This window comes from Corvus hawaiiensis, chromosome 30, assembly GCF_020740725.1.
Source record: "Corvus hawaiiensis isolate bCorHaw1 chromosome 30, bCorHaw1.pri.cur, whole genome shotgun sequence".
In the NCBI taxonomy this organism is placed as follows: domain Eukaryota; kingdom Metazoa; phylum Chordata; class Aves; order Passeriformes; family Corvidae; genus Corvus; species Corvus hawaiiensis.
This window is the reverse complement of record NC_063242.1, coordinates 18,046,531-18,059,066: the sequence shown is the minus strand read 5'-3', so window position 1 is coordinate 18,059,066 and position 12,536 is coordinate 18,046,531. Positions and strand designations below refer to the sequence as shown.

General features: G+C 40.3%; 1 protein-coding gene across 1 annotated transcript; it reads left to right on the top strand.

Annotated features, from left to right (window-relative positions):
- Positions 1 to 316: 316 nt before the first annotated feature.
- TYMS (thymidylate synthetase) lies at positions 317 to 8,824 on the top strand. The gene is made up of 7 exons (XM_048289607.1): positions 317 to 523; positions 820 to 893; positions 2,128 to 2,302; positions 4,462 to 4,563; positions 5,773 to 5,948; positions 7,267 to 7,338; positions 8,186 to 8,824. The coding sequence occupies exons 1-7, from the start codon at positions 355 to 357 to the stop codon at positions 8,321 to 8,323; spliced, it is 906 nt and encodes a 301-aa protein (XP_048145564.1). The 5' UTR covers positions 317 to 354; the 3' UTR covers positions 8,324 to 8,824.
- The last annotated feature ends 3,712 nt before the right edge of the window (positions 8,825 to 12,536 follow it).

Below are 12,536 nucleotides of genomic sequence, written 5' to 3'. Positions count from 1 at the left end.
GGAGCACGGGCTCGGGCCAGGTGCTCGGGCCAGCCCTCCCTCAGGGGGAACAGCTCCGTGCGGGACCAGCGCGGGCGGCGGTGGAAGCGGCGCTGCCGAGAGCCCCGGGCATGGGAAGGGGAAAGGGAAAGGGAAGGGGGCGGGCGAGGGAGGAGGTGGCAGTGGTGCCGCTCCGCCCCGCCCGCCCCTCGGCGCCGCTTGGCGGGAAAGCCGGCTTTGGCGGGAAGTCCGGGCTTTGGCGGGCTCGGGGGAGGCGCGCAGCCGGAGCCCAGCGCTGCCCGCGGGAGCCGCTCGCCCGCCCTGCCCTCCGTGCCCTCCGTGCCCTCCGTGCCCTCCGTGCTCGCCGTGCTCGCCATGCCCGCCGACGGGGAGCTGCTGAGCGCCGCCGCCCGCCCCGAGCCCGGCGAGCAGCAGTACCTGCAGCAGGTGCGGCACATCCTGCAGCACGGCCACCGGCGGGAGGATCGCACCGGCACCGGCACCATCTCCGTGTTCGGCATGCAGGCGCGGTACAGCCTGAGAGGTGGGCACCGCCGGGACCCCCGGCCCCCTGCCCTTGCTCTCCGGCCCTGCTCCCCGGCCCTGCTCCACCCCCTGAGCCGGGCTGAGTGGGGGGGTGTCACAAGCCAGGGCTGTCCCGCTCCGTACCCACCCGAGGGATCTGAATATGGGAATTATACATCCTCTCGCAAATCCTTACTTCATATCCCAGCCTCACAATGTCAGGTGGTGGCGTTGCCCTCTGTGTGGAGAAAAGCCGAAGTCTGTTCACCCTAGGAAATGGCTGGTCCCCGCTGACACTCTGAAACTCTTTTCCAGATCAGTTTCCACTGCTCACAACGAAGAGGGTGTTCTGGAAGGGAGTGCTGGAGGAGCTGCTGTGGTTCATCAAGGTTCGGTATTTGAGTGTCTCTCTGAGTGGTGGGCCCGAGAGTGGCATAAACAGAACGAACTGGTGGGGAGTGGATTAAGGCATCTGGTAACTGCAGATGCTTCTGTGCCAGTGGCAGAAGAAGTGCAACCCCCTAATACTGTGACCGCACATGGAAGGCCATTATCTTCAAGACATTCTGCATTTTAGTGCAGACTATTGCTACCAGGGCAATCAGAACAGTTTCTCTTCTATTTCTTTTTAAGGGAGAGAATCTGAAATAGTGAGGGTTTTGTCTAATTTGAATATACTCCACAGCTATAAAGCCTAATGCAGTCTCTTTTCTTGGTGTTTTAATCAGAAATAATAATATGAAATAGACAGTAGGCAATTTAATGATCTGCTTTTTAATATTGAGATAGCTTGGTATGAACAGAAACAAGCAGTGTAGAACCACAGGTGAAGTAAGACTGATGTCAACTCTAGGCTTTTTAGTAGCAAAAAAAATGAGATCTAATGGAGCTAATAGCTGTACCTACTGTAATAAAATTCAACTATAGGTAGTACATTACAATGTAAGTGTTCTTTTATATGTTGTCATATTATGCAGCTGTGGGAGAATCTACATAATCATTTGCTAGATAGCAGGACTCAAATACACATTCATTTTTTGAAAGCTTTTGTTTTTTGGGTTTTTTTGTTAATGTAAAAGACTAGACACTCCCCAAAACAGCATAATTTCTTTGTTGGATTTTTGAGTGTGCTGATTTGGACATCTTGCAGGATTCAGTGACATTTTTCTGGGTTATTTTCTCATTTTTGATTTTTAAGGATCTCATTTAGGATTTTTAAGACCTTAAACTTATTATAGGTGGCTTGGCAAAGACAGTGCCTAGGCCATACATTTTTTGTTAGTTTATTTTCTTTGATCTGTAAAGTAACATCTTGTTACTTTACACAAATGTGCCTAGGAAATGACATTCCACAGTTGACCTTGAGGCTGTACTGTTTGTGCATTCACAAAGTGTGAGAATCCTGAGTTAAACAACAGCAGCATGGCACTTCAAACTCCATCCAATGTGCTGCTCACAAGTTTTGCTCTGTCCATGTGCAGGAACCTCATCCAGTACATTAATTGCACTGTTCATCCTTTATGAGTGGAGAAATACTGTAGACTAGCAAAGCTTAATACAGCTGTTTCAAATCATGTCCTCTGTGTTGGAATTAGAATGCAGACTTTTCACTGTGTTTTGTAGGGTTCTACAAATGCCAAAGAACTCTCCGCAAAAGGTGTGAAGATTTGGGATGCTAATGGGTCCCGTGAGTTTCTGGATAAGCAGGGTTTCAGCACCAGAGAGGAGGGTGATTTGGGACCAGTGTATGGTTTCCAGTGGAGGCATTTTGGAGCAGAATACAAAGATATGCACACAGGTAATCACATCCAAATACAGTCTTGATTGTTCAGTGAGACAGCTGTGACACACCACTTCCACAATTCTGCATGGAATGGACTGTTCTTCAGGATCCATTCACAGCAAACTGATAGCCAGAGTAAAGAGTGTTTGAGAGAGTGAACTTCTTTTTCCTTATTCAGTCTTAATTATCCTGAAAGATGTAGCTTTGTGTATTACAGTTGGGTATTTGTGGAACAGATGAGTCACGAGGCACACACTGTTACTCTTTTACCTAGAGCAGATGTGGTTGCTGACAGCTGGAAGGATGTGTGTGCTGCGGTCCAGAAACCTGAGCTAGCTCCATTTGATAACAGTGGAGCACAGGCTGCCATCTCTGTATACCAGTGCAGGGTCCATGAAATTGTTGTGCTAGAAAGAACTGACATCAGTGCACTACATTCACTGGAGGCAGTAGAAGAGAAAGATTTTTCCATTCTGCATCTGGAACAAAGTTGGACGTTTCCATAGGTGATGATGCTGTGGACAGAACAGCTGTGACAAGTTATGATGTGATGCAGTACCTGTTGGTATTTTCAGTGGAACTGGTTTGTGGGGTATGCCCAGCCTCCTGACTCTCAAATGTATTGATTCATCTTTTCTAAGTCACTGAAGGAGAGGATGTAGAAAATGTTTAGAGGACTGCCATTAAGAAAAAGGTTTCGAAAACCAGATTGTCACTATCTGGTGTGATTTTTTAATTTGGATTAACAACATGGTTAGTTATCTAGGTGGGGTTGCTTGTTTGGTTTTTTGGTTTTTTTTTTTTTTTTTTTTTCAGTACAGCCTCAAATTGAAGCTCACATTAAGTACAGATTTTAGACTTGGTATTGGCATGTTGACCATTAGCAGAATACAGTTTTATGGTAACACAAATGATGCAAATTGTGAACTGACACATCTGAAAACTTACTGATTTTCTCAGCTTAAAAGGTCTAAGGCATAACAGCAAGGAAAAACAGAACAAGATAAATTCCCACAGCTTTCCTTACAAATAGATTTCCTTAAGTTGCATTACTAATGGATAGGTAATTAGCTTCAGGAACTAATATAACCATTTGACAAGACTTCTGGCATGGTATTGCTGGCAGAAGAGTTCCCTGAGATGCTAATTGTGTATTACTACCTTGTTTGCCAGCTTGGGTCTCCCTGTAACCATAATTTGGTGTTGCTGCAATAAGAGTTATTAGAAAATATGTAGTTACCAGCCATGCCGATTCACTGGCATGAGTCAGAACAATGATTAACAACTAACGACTTTTTTATTCTGAAATCCATTCTAATGGTCAGTTAATTTCAGAAAGTTTCTTACATAACTGGTATTAAGCCTAAAATTCAGCCAGTGAGTGTCATTGGGTGAAATGCAATATCCTGTGCTACACATGATTAAAGTTCTCTTCTGCAGCTAAAGGCTATGGAAATTTAGTTTTCATACATGAAATGTACGAAACTTGTGAAGGCTAGATGGATGCATTTATTCATCTATCAAAAACTTTCTGGTTTTGAGTGTGTAAAGAATTCTGGCACCTGGCACACTGGTCTGGGCATAATTTTTTTTATATATAAGAAGAAGAACTGTAGCATGCAAATTGAATGTCTAGAAAGGCATTTTAGTCCAGAAATGCAATGAGCAAATCAGTATAAATACCATGACTGACTAGGTGGTAACATCTTGTCTATTCCAGTACAGCACTTGTGTTATTTAGGTAACAAGTCATCATGAGTGATAAAATATCATGCTTTGTCCAGCCAGATTTTTTGTAACTGTTGTTTCTTGGGATTTAGTGATTATGCAGACTTCTTAGTTGGTCTTAAAAAATGTCAAGCTGTTGTGAATGGAATAAATAGGGATGGTCCTATTTCAGTGGGTGCTAAAGGTACTCAAAGCCCACCAAATAGTTGGGGGCACACACGAAAATACCATCATGAGAATTTCTGAAGTTCTAGAGCATCCTAAGAAAGACCAAGAACAACTCATGTTTAGAGGGTGCCAATTTATTAATCACTTTCCAAGTTGCAATAAAACCTTCAGAAGCTGTCATTTGGATATCACTTTTCAGTGGAACAAGGGCTGGGTGTTAAAAAAATACCATGATTTGAATCTGTCTGGTTTAGATCTTATTTGTTATATTTCTTCAGATTATTCCAACCAAGGAGTTGATCAGTTGCAAAAAGTGATTGAAACGATCAAAACCAATCCAGATGACAGAAGAATCATTATGTGTGCTTGGAATCCCAAAGGTATTGAACAGCTGGTGTAAAGTGAATGCAGTTGCACATTATACTGCTGTGTGCTAAATGATGTTCTATTCCTGTGTCACCTGTCAATTCCATTTGGTGTCCTTGATCATTCTTTATAAAACTACCGTGAGTGCAGTAAAAATGGCCAGGGGTTATAATCCTGATTCTCTTTCTACTTAATCCTTGTGTTCAGACCTCAAAAATAATGAACCGTTTCTTCAGAGTTTTTCTCTCCAGGTTAAAGTGAGGGATATACCAGTGTCTTTGACATACAGTCTATTCAAAGACAGTAACTCTTATTTTAAAAAGGTAAAATAACAAACCATAAAAAGTATATTAAAGCAATGTGTCTGGCTTTTAGCCATGTAATCTATCGTAAAGTTAACAAACCCCTTAAAACTAGAGAACAAAAGTATTATTTGTGTTGTAATCTTGTCCTTGAACATAGGTTCATAGATGAACCTGTATCACATGAATGATAGGGTCTATTTATACATAGATATCCATTCACTCTGTAGGACAACTTCTAAACAAGAGCTACTGCAAGAGAATGTTTAACTTCACCAGTGATAGATCTGTGCTCCAAAAAAAACACACAGTGTTTTCCACTGGTGTCTGAAAGGGTATGCCACATGCTATTGCTGTTATTTTCAAGGTTAAAACATTCTCAGAAGATAACTGGTGAAAGTTTTCCTTGCCACACTGTAGTTTTACTCTCTGCACTTTTTAAGTGTAGAAAAACACTCAAAAGATCTTCTGGTTTCTGATTTTTTTTTTTTAATTGATCATTACTTTTATATCTCAACAAGCACATTGCAATGGGAAGAGAGTAAGATGAAGCAGCTGGAATTTGCTTTAGGATACATGCTTAATTTTACTCTTAATGTCTTCCTTTAGGGAATTCATCTGTCACCAAGGTGAGTAGAAATAAACTGCTGTGCAGCATTATGGCATAAATCTGTTCTGTGGAATATCTCTTTATGACTTTCTGGTCATACAACCCAGGAGACAGCTTGTCATGACCTGGACTTAATTGCCTGGGCAGAAGGTGCTTCTAAACAAGAGAAAAAGCAAAAGAGTGACAGTGCAGTTGGCTCTCTACTAGATCTCATTACATGCTTGTTTAGGTTTTGCATCTTCTACATTCATAACACACTAATGCTGTTACTATTTTCTCCCCCCCCCCACCTTCTGTACCACAATTCCTAGATATTTCCCTGATGGCTTTGCCTCCATGCCATGCCCTTTGCCAGTTCTATGTTCTGAATGGTGAATTGTCTTGCCAACTCTACCAGAGGTCTGGAGACATGGGACTAGGAGTGCCTTTCAATATTGCCAGCTATTCACTGCTCACGTACATGATAGCCCATGTCACAGGGCTGAAGGTAGGCTATTTAATCATTTATTTAATCTTCTCTGAGAAGTGAGGGACTAAAAGATAAGACTCTTCATGTCATGCCCAAGAAAAACTGGAATGAACATACTGTTTGAAATCTTGCTGAAATATGTGTAAAAAAGGGCCCTGTGAATTTGATGTGAATTCCCTCTGGTTTGTATGGGCAGTTAGAATCAGCAATGTAAGAATTTTTAAATTCAGGTCAAGCAGAAGATGCTTTCAGGTCTTGACAGTGTCAAAACTGACCTGTTCATTAGTCTTAGAAATCTGAACTGAGTGCTTGTCCTTATGAGATGGTAACATGCCAGTGATTAGATTTTGTAGCATGTGTTTATTGCTATCTAATTTGGATATTCTGCCCACCTAACTTCCAGCTATAATTTCAGCTGGGTATTTCTTTGATTTCCTACTGTAGATGATTATGTACAGTGGTAGTATGTGCTCAAATAGCTCCTGCTCTGAGTTCAGAGCTGTATTTTGTAATTTGGAAGAGAAATTTAAATGCATGACAATCTTGTACAAGGGCAACCCCTTTTCTTTAGGGCATGTAAAAATTTGTTCTAGAAAGGCCTTTCTATGCCTAATCCTCCTGCTACCAGCAACAAGAAGGGGAACTTGTTAAAACAGGGCAACGCGGAAGGATCAGACTTCACAGCAATTGCAGGAATTAGTCCAAGGTACTAAAAAAGGTGAAGTTTAATGTTATGTCCAGCTGTTGCCTCTCAGCCACTTCCTCTCCTGGCTTTGGTGGTTTTCAGATCTGAGGGCTGATCAACATTGGTCAGAGGCTGGTAAAAGAGCTGATAAAACTTCCTCACATTAAATTCCATTGCTCAGGGGCTGCTAAGTCACAGAACTTGCAAGCTTGCAAACCCCATCTGGGTGCTTGCCTGTGCCTGACACCTCCATGGCTGTTTAGTAGTGGCCGAGGCAACTGCTCTGAAGCCAGCTTTGGTGAGTTGTACTTACTATAAGTGGAGTGGAAAAGCTGGATGTCACTGCTGCATCTGTTTGTGTCTCAGTGAGTAGATCAGTGTTGCTCCATTCATTTACCAAAGCTACTGTTATAGCAGGATTTCAAAGATAAATTTTTTGGTAAGCTAGTGGAAATTTCATTATATTTTCCATTAACTATGCATTAGTAAGAGAAGCTTGTGCCCTTCGAAGCTTTCAAGGATACAATCCAGTACAGAAGCTGCAATTCCACATTAGCCAGATGCTGAGAATCAATACTGTAAGCACTGTAATGTTCTGTTTTCTTGGAACCTGTCTGTTTGAAAACCACATGTATTCTTCATTCTTGTCAGCCTGGAGAGTTCATCCACACCTTAGGGGATGCTCACATATATCTGAACCATGTGGAACCTCTGAAAGTCCAAGTAAGTACTTTTTCTGTATTCTTTTATCCTTTTATCTTCCACAATGCTTATTCAATGCAAAATTATCTCAATATTTTAATTATCCTTTTGCAGATGTTAATTTGTGCAGCTTTTCATTTCTACCCTAATAATTGCAGTACCTTAACATCTGCTCATTTTAGGTTGCAAACAGAAATACAATACAAGCATGATTGAAATGTTCATCAGTGTACTACTCTAGAACCAAGTTAGAGATCTAAATCCACTTTAGACTTTGAAAATAATTCCCCCTAATCCCAGTAACACAAAATAAGATGTCTTTGTAATATATCAGAAAAGGATAACTTAAAATTCTTAATAAAGAGTTAATCAGTAATATTATTTGGCTGAGAAAGGCTACATTTTCTTCAGGAAGTAATTTGTTGCAGTAGGATAAAATCAGAATTTGATTTGATCAGACTGAATGTCTTCGCTACTAGTATGGTTTAAAACCATCCAGAGAATTAGTTATTGCTTCAGACCCAAAGGGTCCTGTGAGAAAAATGCATTTTTGGGTCAGATTTTCTTAGTTTCCTCTGGAAGAAATATAATCTGTAACCACCAGGATTGCTTTGCCAACTGAAAGTGCTTGCAATGCATTTGGATGATCAGGGAATTCACTTGAAAATTATGCTACTGCTCCCTCTGAAAATACTAAGGCAGATTCTACCTAACTATATTGGAATTTTCTTTAATTTTTTTTTTCTTAGTATAAATCTTCTTGGTGGGGAGGGAAAGCCTACATGGTGTAATCTGATTTGAGACTGAGAACACAAAAATCTCTGCTTTAAAGTATTAGCTTTATACAGTAAACTTGCTTTTATTTCAGCTTCAGAGGGAGCCAAGACCTTTCCCCAAACTCAGAATTCTTCGTGAGATTAAAGACATCAGCGACTTTAAGGCAGAAGACTTTCAGATTGAAGATTATAATCCTCATCCACCTATTAAAATGGAGATGGCTGTCTAATGCTGTAAACCAGCATTAAATACTAATGTGGAAATGTACCTAAGATAGTTTCTCTAACGTGGTGGTGCTTTTATATACTTCAAAAGATATCTGCTTTATTGTTAGAAAGAAATAGATACTCGCGGACCAGAACTGCCTTCGCTGCTACCCTGTAGCTGTACAGCAGAGATGGTTATTCCTGATATGCTATGCAGATGTTAATCCAGTTTTAAGTTGTTAGAGAGCTCCTTTTCTTGTTGTTTCAAGAAAAGGAAGTTTGAAGAAGTTGTTTCAAGAAAGGAAGTTGTTTTCTTGTTTCAGTTACCAGTGGCCCTTTCTGTCACCATTCAGTTGCTATGTGTGAGTAGCACGTGCTTACGTGCTTGACTGGGTACTGAAAATAAGAACTTGTATGTGCGATAGAGGATTCCTTCAAGGTGGGAGAAATCGTTAAATATATTCTAAAGAGTGTATGTTTAATAAAGCTTTTCGTAAAAAATCCTCTGGATGATGCATATTTAATTTTGGTGTGGTTTTTTATAGTTAGTAGTAAAATAGGGTTGGAAAGCAAAGTGTCTTGAAGGGTAACATCTGGCAAGGAAAAATAAACTTCCCGTAGTCTTCACAGATGAACCATCAGGTTAGATTTTCATGGAACCTTGCTGGAAATGCAATCTCTGCACAGTGTCTCTGTAGCAGCAATTTTTTTATTCCCCAGCCCTACAGGAATGACTGATATAAATTAAACAGAGCTGTAGTTAAAGAGAGGTTACCAGATAATATTAGTCATCAGCTGTCTGTCACCATTTAAAACCAGATCCCACAAACATATGGACTAATTTTGCAGCCTGGAGCAGTAAAACCTAGAGATCATAGTATTTGTAGGAATGGAGTTCCTTAATTAAATTGTAGCAGAATTCAGCTTTCACTCTCCTCATCCTTGGAACTTCTGCAATAACTTATAAAATTCCTCTTCAGGAATTTAATTGTGAGTGGATCTGTGGTTAATATTCTGACATAGGATATTCAATACATACTTAAACATGTGGAAAAATGCATAGTAATTTTTTAAATTAAATTTTGAAGTCAATAAACTGATAAATATTGGAAAAGTGTACAATTTCAGATAATTCTAAGAATTTAATAATCTGTGTGCTTTCTTTCAGGGTCCTGCAAAAGAGGACCATTGAATCTTTCTTAAACCAAACTAATCATAACTTTGAAAAGCATACTTTGTATAAAAATTATTTGCATATGTCATTATACTGATTTTCCTTATACTTATCACTGATGTTCAGATTAATTTTTTGTAGTACAAAAAGTTGTTCTCTTTTCTTGACATTTAGCCCAACACAAGATTGCACAAAAAAAAATCTCTGCCTGTTTTTGTTACATTTGTTTACACCAAATGTAAAGAGACCACTGCTGATTAGAAAGGTTCTTAATACACACTGTAGCCCATCATTCTTGAAGAGAGATGATCAGACTATGTGCTATTTCAGCTTAGATCCTGTGAGAAGCTTGGAATGGTCAAACCTCATCCTTTTCTGAGGCTGCATTAAATGGACACTTAGTAGCCAACCTGCCCTTGAACTTCTCTCAAATTACTGAACTCAAAGGTAGTTCCAGCACTCTTGTCACCACACCTGAGAGCTGTGTCACGTGCTCCTCCTAATAAACTTCATCTCAGCTCTACTAGTCTCATATTCTAAAATCACCTAGTTCAGATAGTGCAGTAGTCATCTTTTCATTAATGGGATGTCCCAGCTGTGGGCTGTCAGCCACTTCTTACCATGTGCATACTTTTACAAGTTAAAGGTTCTTGAGTGTTCCAACAGTCCTCTAAAAGTACAAGGAAATAGATTAAGCTGCAAATTCATTTAACAGGTCTGCCTACACTTAACAAGTTAAGTTCCTTTTGCTGGAAACCACTTTATGTAACACTGCAGATAAGGTGGATTCTGCAGGACATTTTAGCAAATATAGCCAGAGAGGATGTGAAATGAAGTTGGCCTCAGGGCCTGACTAGTGGGAATTAGCAGTCTCAGTGGTTATCCAGGACAGGAATACCTAGCCAAGAGACGAATTCAGAATGGGAGTCTTTACTTTTCTTCCTAAATTGCTCAGGAGTTAGGTGTATGGACATACATAGCATGCATAAGCAGACCAGTCTCTATAGCTCTGGAAGAGTATATAGAGTAGCTCTGAAGTGTATTCTTAATTTTAGTATAGGAATTAATTACAACTTGACTGTTTCCTTTTATCAGCACAATTTACTACAAAGAGCAGTTGAAGTGATACTTGTACCTTGAAGACCAAGAAGGTTTATGGTGCTCAAAAGATCAGAAAGATGTAAAAAGCATTTACACAGCATCCTTTTAATGTGAGTAAAAGTAAAAATACATTTTAAAATTTGTAGGTATGAGACTTCTAGGAGCTCTTGTGCAAAAATATGATTATTTGAAGAATTTTAATATATAAACAGGAGGTACTTAAGGAATTTTGATTTACAAAACATGAACACTGTTCATGCTGCAAAGATGACTACTATGACTGCAGGCCATATTCAGAGCAGTATTTTAGACAAAACATGGGACATTGCTAGATACTTTCAAGAGATGCATCCTTGTATCATTTCTCCACTTTCCAAGGGCCATTCAGCAACTGGGAGATAGCAATGAAATTTCTTACCACTTTGGTCAAGTATCAACTTCTACATTCCACCTTCTTAGATGAGCTTTTGTAACCCATACTGTTTCTGACGTGTTATGGTATGTTGCAAAATTGGCCTTACTGCAATACTACAAAGAATATTAGTTACCTGATTAAGGTAGATAAAGGGTCAGAAAAGAAAGAACTGCTGAATTTTTGAGACAAACATCTATCTGATCAGCCATCAAAATCAAGTCTTCTAATGAGCCTGGCTTGGTCAATTTGTCACCATAGTGACTGGCACCTGTGAAGTGTCTGAGTATGGAATGCAGCCCAGGTTTCAAGTGCCTTTATTAAAACCACAAACGGTTCATACTCACCTGCTTGAAGTTTAACCCACCCTTCTAACTTCCCTTTGCAGCCCACAGGAAGGTGGGCTTGTGGGGTAGCGACACAAGTGTATGCTGTGACCACCATGTAGCAACATATATGTTAAGAAATAAAAGAGCAACCACCATAGCCACTTCTTACTGGAATTTTTTTATATAACTAACCTGTTTTCAAGCGTTTCAGATACTTGGATATGATCAAACATTATCAAGCACTAGACTAATTGACAGAGGCCCCCAAATCCATCCTAGAGATGACAGTGCCACACCAAGACATCCAAAGTCTTTTGGTGCATGACATGAAACAATGAAAATTACAGCAGTGTGTGCAAGCTTATGCTCAGAAATCACAAGCATGACAGCTGAAGAAACTAATCAGACTGCCTTGAAGGATGGGGAGAGAAAGATTTTTTCATTGCTGTTGCATTTTGCAGAGCCTTTCTCTGGAACTTTTTGGCCATCAGCAGCACAGACAAGCTTTCATTCACACTTCCCAGCCTGCAGCTGTCAATTTGGAGATAACTCAAGGCCTTGGCTTGTAGAAGATGTTCAAATATCACTCTGTTGTGTCGGTGTAAGGGAAAAAATGGAAAGTTAAGACCTGGAGACTCCCAAATTAACATAGTATAAGAGCTGCTGGCAACTCATACAAAAGCATTTGTACAGTGTCCCTCCTGTGTGTGTCTCAATAAATCCAAATTATTTTAATTTAAATGAGAGATCACATGAGAATTTGGATGAACTTCAAGGATGTTGTCAGTATTAAAAATCAGCTTATACCTGTAATGTCAAGGACACTACACCTGACACAATGAACTGAGGTACACTGAATAAAAATCAATGTGTGCCAAAGGGCATAGTTGTACTGGACTGAGTTTGGAAATAACTGCCACTTAATTGGATGTTGAATCTCGTAAGTGAAAGTGAAAATGGCTGCTCCATTCCAGGCCAAGGACATGGGTTTAACGTGCACAAAGGCACACTGAGTTTGTAATGAGACTATTCTGTAATGCTTACACAAACTGATTGGGCAGCTCTGCCAAATAATTGCCTCACACACTGCCTCAAAATCTTTTTAGTATTTAGGCTCCTTTGGGAGCCAACTCACACCACTTTGGTCACCTAACTGTGTCCACAGGCAGGAGCTTGGGGCACTCTGGGGACAGGATTCAGCATGCTTGGGATTGCAGAGC

Bases quoted from the DNA above. Each gene is read 5' to 3' on its own strand.
- TYMS (XM_048289607.1), top strand. From the start codon at position 355: ATGCCCGCCGACGGGGAGCTGCTGAGCGCCGCCGCCCGCCCCGAGCCC. The intron at 524-819 runs GTGGGCACCGCC...ACTCTTTTCCAG, and splicing joins GGCGCGGTACAGCCTGAGAG to ATCAGTTTCCACTGCTCACA. The intron at 2,303-4,461 runs GTAATCACATCC...ATATTTCTTCAG, and splicing joins ATACAAAGATATGCACACAG to ATTATTCCAACCAAGGAGTT.